The 8,407-nt window shown below is 51.4% G+C and overlaps 2 protein-coding genes across 2 annotated transcripts in view; both read right to left on the bottom strand.

The window, feature by feature from the left end:
* The window catches only part of LOC113202361 (eye-specific diacylglycerol kinase), a 259,771-nt gene extending 258,643 nt beyond the window's left edge, over window positions 1-1,128 (bottom strand). The window contains exons 1-2 of the mRNA XM_052266143.1: window positions 823-1,128; window positions 122-596 (exon numbers count right to left, since the gene is read on the bottom strand). The gene's annotated coding sequence lies outside the window, so the exon portion shown is untranslated. The remainder of the gene's footprint in view (window positions 1-121; window positions 597-822) is intronic.
* A 500-nt stretch (window positions 1,129-1,628) lies between these two features.
* LOC113212976 (alpha-2Da adrenergic receptor) overlaps window positions 1,629-8,407 on the bottom strand; it is a 69,368-nt gene continuing 62,589 nt past the window's right edge. Inside the window, exons 3-10 of the mRNA XM_052266145.1 lie at window positions 7,653-7,712; window positions 6,352-6,492; window positions 5,643-5,843; window positions 5,363-5,554; window positions 5,086-5,289; window positions 4,581-4,949; window positions 3,696-3,856; window positions 1,629-3,581 (exon numbers count right to left, since the gene is read on the bottom strand). Coding sequence (XP_052122105.1) covers window positions 3,416-3,581; window positions 3,696-3,856; window positions 4,581-4,949; window positions 5,086-5,289; window positions 5,363-5,554; window positions 5,643-5,843; window positions 6,352-6,486 — 1,428 coding nt within the window. The 5' untranslated portion in view covers window positions 6,487-6,492; window positions 7,653-7,712 and the 3' untranslated portion in view covers window positions 1,629-3,415. The remainder of the gene's footprint in view (window positions 3,582-3,695; window positions 3,857-4,580; window positions 4,950-5,085; window positions 5,290-5,362; window positions 5,555-5,642; window positions 5,844-6,351; window positions 6,493-7,652; window positions 7,713-8,407) is intronic.

Raw genomic sequence — 8,407 nt, 5'->3', positions numbered from 1 at the left:
AATGGTAACCCCCTAAAGGGAAACTATACTGTACTCAAGAAATCAACGTCAGCCAGTCAAGTGCTTTGTCGATCATAAGCAGAGGGTCTAAAGAGAAAGAAGGGTTTTCCTCCGAACTTACCTTCAGCTACGCCAGGACGAGGTGGCCAAGCTTTGACCAAGCGCTGCCGACGATAATCCAACAAAGCACCTCATATTTTCACTTCACTTTCACTTAACTTATTGTCACAATATTTAATTTTCACACACTTGGTCCTCTTTCTTTCCTTTACCCCATCATCTCGTGTCACACTTTAGACTTCTTGGACTCACATTTTATATCTTTCCTGCCCTAGGCAGGAAACGGGTGCCAATGACTACTTTTCCTTATGCCGTCGTGTACTGTAGACTGCTGAGGAACGCTGTAGTGACGTCATTCAATGCGATGGTCTCTCCGGAACCGGTCTTCCTGTCACCCACTCGCACGAGATCGAAGAACATTTGTTTTTCCGGGAAGCTCTGCCACTGTGTTGCAGTGGGGTAGGCTGGTAGGCTTAGCCTGGCGCCGCTGGGGCGCCGGGGCCGTCGTAGGGGCCGTTCGTTTCAGCGCTGAGTACCTTATCAATTGAAGGAAATAGTTATCCGTTTGCACTGTTGCTCTACACTACCAAAAACTCGCGCTATCCTCTCAATGGAACTCTGCTGAAATGAAAGTGGCGGCTTGATAAGGAAAGATGCCGCCGTCAGTTTTGTTTTCTTTAAAAGGATCTCTATGTACTGTACGATATGCTTCAAACTTCTGTTAATCAATGGACGAAACGTCACGGTTCCTTTACTCCGTACCTCAGCAAATCGGCTTGATAAACCTGTTCTGCTGCTACCATTAAAGTTCAAATTTATTTGCACCAAATTGTTTCGTTTTAGTACATGTTGTTCGGGTTTCTTTCGGATGCGAAAGCGGCATGGCAGCACAGTACTCTGAGCCTATTTTATACCCCGCGATAGCGCTTTGCAGCGGAGCGCGGCCCGGCCCTGTGTGGCCCCGGCCTGTGGCCCCGCACCGGCCCCGTACCCCCGGTGGGGTCCCAAGGCGGCACCTCGCGGACCGGGCGGCGCGGCGGGGCGACCACGGCGGCGGTCCCCTCTGGCGCACTACTGGCGCCCCCGGCCGCGGTACCGCTGGCGGCACTGCCCGGCCCGCCCAGGGCCCAGCCACCCGGGCCGCGGCGCAGCCTACCCCACGCGGGGCCGCGGCGCGGGGACCCGACCGTGGGGCGAGGTCGCCACGGTCGCCCCGATCGCCCTACGGCGGGTTCAAAACACTGACGTTGCAGGAGGAAGGAAAGTTCCTTATGTGTTATCTGGAGCCGCACGACAGGATATGGCACCCTCGTTCTGGAAATTCCAAAACAGAGGCCAGGCGAACGACCTCCAGGTTGTACCGCCTTCTGAACCCGTTTTTCCTTCTTTTTTGAGCTTGTGTATGGTTTGCCACCCACCTCCTTGTGGTATACAATAAAGAGGTAATTAAAAACCCAGTCGCCCACCTCGCGCCGTCTTTACCCCGAGCGTTAGGGCCGCTAGTCGTCGAGCTGCGGCCGCGCTACTCCCTGGTGATCATCGTAAGCGCGGGGTATATAAACTAAATCTTCAGAGGCAAAACGCCATGATCGCATATTTTATTCGTTTGAAGATTAACATTTGTACGATATACACAGTAAAAAATATGAGGACAGTCTCTGCAAAAGTCCGCAGATTTGGACGAACATTTGACTACGCATTAACATTACCCACAATTTGTGAAAAAATAAAGTTCAACAAAATACACTGTTGCAACTCAAAGACAGTCAGACACACACAAAGCTCTACAGACAGTGGCTTTTTAAAAATATTGTCGCCCAAATCAAAGGCGCTGTCTATCTAAAAACAGATATCACAATGTTCTAATAGGAAGGGTTCTAAGAACGTCACGCGAGAGGGATACGAAAGATCTAGAGGATACCTACTGTACTCTTGAAACACCTGTAAACATGAGAGGTGTTTGTTTATCCTCTTTCCCGTAGATTGTTTAGTAAGGTTTGGAAGATCGTTCCAGTACACGAGTTCTAAAACCTAGTGTTGAGAATGGAACGGTAGTTAGAACAGCACTACAACTCGATATGTTAAGGAAATATATCACTCAGGCCAAGAAACATAATGCTTTAAACTTGTATATACAAAGTGAGGCCCGCTCTACAGTTTTGAGAATTGCCCCAGAGGCTCGCGTGTAAGACGCTCTGGAGATTTGTAACAATTATGAACCACGAGGTTTCCCATGAGTAGAAACCTGCCATGACCATGCATATAAGATGCTCTGCACGGTCTCACAACTGTTTTGTACATAATATATACGTGTACAGCCATATTCTTATTTTGGGTAAAAAATAATTCTTTTGGAAAAGCTACCTGACTAGTATGGAATGACTGTTTAGTAAGTTTAGTTCTATTTTTTTTTTTTTTTGCATTTTGCATTTGAAAAGTAGCTGAAACCCAAGCACAATGTTTACTATTTTACAATGGGCTTCTGCTTCTACCGTGGAAAATGTTCCCCTGAAAACTTAACAGTGAACATTGTACACAAAATCATAAAAGCACCGAAACAGAACGTGAGCATAGCATGCACACTTCTAAATCAGCTATGCTCGGTGGGTATCAGTGTATGAATACCAATCAGAATACAACGCTCTCGATTATGTTTTCAAAAAACATCTCTGGAAAAGTTCAACAACTGTTGATATACCAACAGCATACTGAATGTGCAACACCATGTCCAATCTTTTGTCATGAACTATTCCAAAGTTGTCTACAAACTTTTTTTTTTACATGCCATTTGCCTGTACTGTTTTGCTAGTTTTTTTGTAAAGTTGTGAACTGTCAGAGGACACATTATACGTCTAAGTATGTCAGTCTACGTCAGTGTTATCTTCGTGCTTACGTTTTTATCATACTCGATAGTAGAGGTTGAATTTCCAATAGTGACACAAGAGGAAGTAGTATTGATCCCAATATCTTTTCGTTTTCGTATTTACAAGACTACTGAGCATAGATCGGGACTGGTCGGCGGTTGCCATGCGCGCGAGTGAACTTGGGACACGCAAGTGCAAGGCGAATGCAGAAAAGAAATAAACTTCTTACTAGTAAAACAAATTAGACTCTCTTACCCTGAAGAGTCGACAACAGTTACAATTTTATGGTACAACGAGCAGATTCACCTCTGTATATTATTTAGCTTTTTTACATACGAAAAACTTTGAAGAATACGACTGCTGCGTTTGTAAATCTCGTACCTCCGACTGCACGTTCGTTGAAACGATTTAATTTTCTAGTTAGTTTCGTCGTAAAACCTTGGGAGCTTGCAACGATGGCGTTTTGCAAACCTGCACTGCCTCTTCCACCTTCAGTTAAGAAACACAGACGACGCCCTGGGGCGGTAGAGTTCGTTTTGCTGTGGACGAGCCTTGTTGTACTTGGGGTGGAAGGCGCCCAGAGCCGCCTCGTTGGTCGAGGACGCGCGGGGGTTCCAGTCGAGGCGAGCGTCGCGGCGACCGGGGAATGACGGCCACCTGCAGAGCAAAATGTCACTATTTGATGACGTCCACCCGCTGCTCACGCGTTTGCCATGAAATCAATTGCTAATCGATTGCGCGGTGTATTTCTGTCTCCGTGACCAAGCTCACCGTAGAGGGAGCTCGCCGGCAAAGCAGGGGCAAGAGGTGCAGCGCGCGGAGATGGCGGGCCAGCGCAGGGTCTGCCTGTTCAGCAGCCAGTACACGACGGGATTGATGGCGGAGTGCGTGTGGCCCAGCAGGAGCACGAAGGGCAGCAGCTCGCGCACCGCCTGCACAAAACATTACATTTTTCTTTATTTTGCAACCACCTGCGTTGTACGAATTTCAAGGGGACAGACCCGGTAAAAGCTGAAATGCAAGGTTTTCTGTTGACCAAGGTCCAAGAAAAAATATTTTTTGAAGGAGCTGATGAATGTCACAGCAAATTCGTGATAAAGATTCGTAACAACCATGACTTAAGTCACACTTGGGATTGCAAGCAGTCACGCGGTCACGTTCGTGTCGCAGAAACACGGTTATTTGCTCTTCCAAGTGAATGAGTGAGAAGTCTTCCGGTCTCCTTGCAGTATGTACTTTTTGAGGTATTTGGTCCGAAAGTGAGCTCTTTCCACCACTTCTCCACCGCCCTTCCCTCGCCTTCCCCGCATATTTGCCCCCGGGTGGGAGAGTGGGGGAAAGAGAGTCCCCTATTGCCTGGGGGCAAACATGCCGGGGAAGGATGGGGAAGTGGCGCGGAGAGCTCACTCTTGAACCGGCGTATCGACTTACTCTTTAGATTGCATTTTTAAGTCCCACCCCCACCATAAAACCTAAGATTGGCAGGGGTAATTTTTGATACATATCAAAATCGAGGAACCAATATTTGATGAAAAGGGCTGAACTTTCAATCTCTTATTTGTCCCCGAATAACTATGATTTTTTTTCAAAGTTCTACCACTAGTTTGTCACCGTTCCATGATTCGTAGGGTTGACCGGTCATGTAAGACCACCTACCTCGCCGTCGACGGCCAGCTCGGCGTACATCCGCACCACGACGTAGGGCAGCCAGCAGGTGGCGAACACGCCGCCCAGAGCGACTAGCAGCTTGGCGAGGCGGCGTCGGCTTTGGAGCGACTGGCGCGAGGCCTGTTTGACAAGGGGCGGCCTCCGGAGGCGGCGGTTGGCGCGCACGATGGCACGCTCCGACCGGGACGCTCTCCGGACGCGCGGCCCACGAGGCCCGTGCCGCGGCTTGCGCGGCCGCCGCTGCCACTCGGCCAGGTCCGCCCGGATCTGCTCGTGGGCGTCGTCGTCGTCCGAATCGCCGTCGCCTGGCCCGTGGAGCGGCACCACCTTGGACTGGCCGTCGGCTATGATGATCACCTGAAAGTAGATTTGTATTTTAACTTGCTTCAATGAGAATATGACGAAAACATTTGCTCTTTTTTTACCAAACAAGGTAAATAAGGATATCAAATTTGCGAGGACATGTTATGCTAATTTTGTGTGTAGTTAGTACCTGTCTCGGCTTGCGGGGCGCAGGCAGGGGCAGCCCGGCCGCGGCGGGGACGCTGGCCGTCGCAGCGGCGCAGAGCTTGTGGCCCACGGCCCAGTGGCAGCCGGCCACCGTGAGGCACGGCACCAGGTACACCAGGCCTATGTGGCTCAACGCGTACGTGGTGCGCAGCGACGGGTTGGTCCACGACTCTTCGCACTGCCCCGCCTGCGGGAAGAAGAAGTTATTTGTACCGGCGGAACCATGGCGAAGGCCCCTGTCGTGCCCTGTTGTCACTCACCTCGCCGACGTCGCGCACGGTGATGACGGGCCCGGAGACGGCTGCGGCGCCCAGCCAGACGAACACCACCATGGCGGCGGGGAGCCCGCTCTGGCGGCCCATCCTGGCGAGCACCCTGGGGTGCTTGACGGCCGCGTATCGGTCCAGGGACAGCATCATGAGCGACAGCGTGCTGGCGGCCACGGGCATGGTCTGCAACAACAAGGGAGCGGAAGGCGTCAAGTCCAGCGCCACACGGCGGCGGGCGTCCTAGAGACACGACGACAACGACGAAACGCACCTGGAAGAAGAAGGCCAGCTTGCAGGCGAAGGAGCCCAGCGTCCAGGAGGAGGAGGCCACGGCGGCGGCCGACACGGGCACCGTGACGCCGCACACGAGCAGGTCCGAGGCGCAGAGTTGAAGCAGCAGCAGCGACCGGGACCGGCCGCCCGGCTGCGACATGATGGCCGCCACGATGCCCACGTTACCCACCACCCCCACCTGTCGACAGAACACACCAAATCAGTCTGGTCGTTTACTTCAGGTTTTTCCGTGAAACGAGATTTTTCTTTTGCAGCTGGGGGGCGGTTGAGATCTGGAAGTCCGAAACTATCCTGGAAAAATTCTTGAGAATTGACATATTCACAGATTTTATTTTTAAAATTTTGATTTTTGTTTCTACAACCCTTATTTGAAAAATGTAATCCCTAGCGGCGGTTCGGCGGTTGGCGCGTAGCGAGACTGCAGCGGGTCCGCCCGCGTATGGCATGAGCGTGACACTTTGCACCCTGCTTCTCCCGTCACTCTCCGCTGGGGAGCGAGACGTCAAACACACCCGTCTCCCTTCTCGCTCGCCCGCCCCTCTGTCTCCCTCCCCCTCCACCATTGTGTGTGTGTGTGCGCCCCTCCCAGCCCTCTAGACCGCAGACTGAGCCGATGCACAGAGGTCCTCGAGGCCGGGGGAGCGGGCGGTATGGAGTGCTCCCCTGCTCCCCTCCCCCTCACTGACCGCGAGCACCACGCCGTACAGCCAGACGAGCACCGCCACCCGCTGCAGGTGAGTCTCGTCCGCATCGTCGTAGTCGGGCTGGGCAGTGGAGGAGCCCGCCTCCGTCCAGTTGGTGGGAGACGGCCATTCCGACATGGCTCACTGCGGACAAGAAGACAGCATTGTCTGTAGGTGGAGGCAATTCAAATAAAACTGTAAGAAATATGTCCGTACAATCACGATTCATTTTCTGATTCACCTATTACGAAACGTGTCCTGTACCTCCCACTCTTGCTCGTCATTCGATTCCTAGTCAATTAACGCGGTGCTTGTAAATGCGAGGAGTCCACCACTCGCGTAATCCTGTGTACAGATGAGGGTGTAATCCCTATTAAATCCTTATGTATTCCGTGTAATACTTGGCCATAAATTTGAAACCATTATCACCAAATTTCACATTTTGTCCAAATTTATTGGTTTTAGAGCCAGAAATTCAACAAAATTCATCTCTAATCCCTCGAAAATCACTGTTATCACGTAATCTTGTGTAAGTCCTCAATCGAAAAGGTGGCCCCCTCCCCTCGTGTAAATGTACAATTTTGAATTGTTAGCCCATTGCAAGAAATCTTTCATGGGAAAGTTTCATGTGCTCGGTACGACAAATTCTCACGGTGAATATACGCTGTGACATGTTCTTACATTTTCTCAGTCGCTTACTTTATTCTGAACACGCCAGGTACGGTTGGGTTAACAATTCTTGGTTAATTGGGACCTACAGTGTGGGTCCCGCCCGAGGCGGCCACCACTTCCGTATACCTGTGTACGGATTAAAGTTTAGTCCATGTAGCCCCTATGTAACCCGTGAAATACTTAACCAAATTCTGAAAAAGTATCACTAAATTTCTCCTCATTATCGAAATTTGATGGTTTTATCTCCAGAAATTCAACGAAATTCATGTGTAATCCCTCTAAATTCACGTGTAATCCCTGTAATCACGCAAACCTGTGCACATCTTAAAGTGTGGCTCCCTCAGTCACGTCGCACTAACGTTGTAAGAACCAGTGAAGCCCCTGCAGACGGCAGCGTAGGCTACCCGCTCAGCTTCACTGCGTCGCACATCACGAGTTGCCTAACTACCAGGCGTTCGCTTGCTCTCTCTTTCTTACACTTCTTATCGGAGATTCCTCCTCCGTGTACACTCCGTAACCGGCTGTTGTTCGTGCAAAAGGTTTGCGTCTTTTACCACACACGCCCTAGCTTATAAATGCAAATGTCGTCCCCAAATATAAATTACAGTATACGCAAGTCTCAAAGTGCTTACCTGAGATGACGCCTCGCGACCCCCGGCTTCCTCACGGCACGACGGCACGCCTCGCTCCATCTGCAAAGAAAAGAGAAGCGTGTCTTGTCAAGAAACGCCAGGCGAAAAAGTGAAAAACGTTCTCTTGCTGTGCTCCCCTCCCTTTCCTTTCGCCCCCTATATATGCACCCCTACCACCATTCACGATCCTTTCTTCTCCCTGCTGTGGTCTAATCGCCCCCAAAGCCCGCCACACGCCCCTCCCCTTGCCTTCAAGTCTGTATGAAGAGCTCCCCGTGGACATGAGCGGGTTGGAGGTATGGGAAGAGGGGGGGGGGGGAGAATCTCACGTGTCGATACAACCGCCTCCGCCGCCCTCTCTTTCTGGTCCTGGATTCATGGAGAATAGATTGTTCGTGATGTAGCCTGGGTTGCGGTGCGACCCTCCTCTCCCACCACCCCCTTCCCCTTTGAAACTCCTCCCCCATAATTGCCGCCCGCCTAGCACGACCAGCACCACTACCACCACCACCATCACCACCCCGCCTGCTCGCGGAAAATGTTTACTACGTCACGACCAAAGGCCAGAGAGCAAAAGGTTGGCCGAAATAAATGTGGATCTCGATCTGAAACCGCCACTCTCCTCCCACCCGCCTCCTTTTCTCTCTCCGGCGCGCCGCGTTTTCTCTCCTTTTCCAAATCATTACGCCAAACCACCCGAATCACTCGGCGGTCTAGTCGAACCGTGACAATGGTCCTGCCCCCGGGCGGTCGCG

This window comes from Frankliniella occidentalis, unplaced genomic scaffold (assembly GCF_000697945.3).
Source record: "Frankliniella occidentalis isolate FOCC.00 unplaced genomic scaffold, Focc_3.1 Scaffold35, whole genome shotgun sequence".
In the NCBI taxonomy this organism is placed as follows: Eukaryota; Metazoa; Arthropoda; class Insecta; order Thysanoptera; family Thripidae; genus Frankliniella; species Frankliniella occidentalis.
The sequence above is the reverse complement of the archived record's forward strand: the minus strand, read 5'-3'. Positions and strand labels throughout refer to the sequence as shown.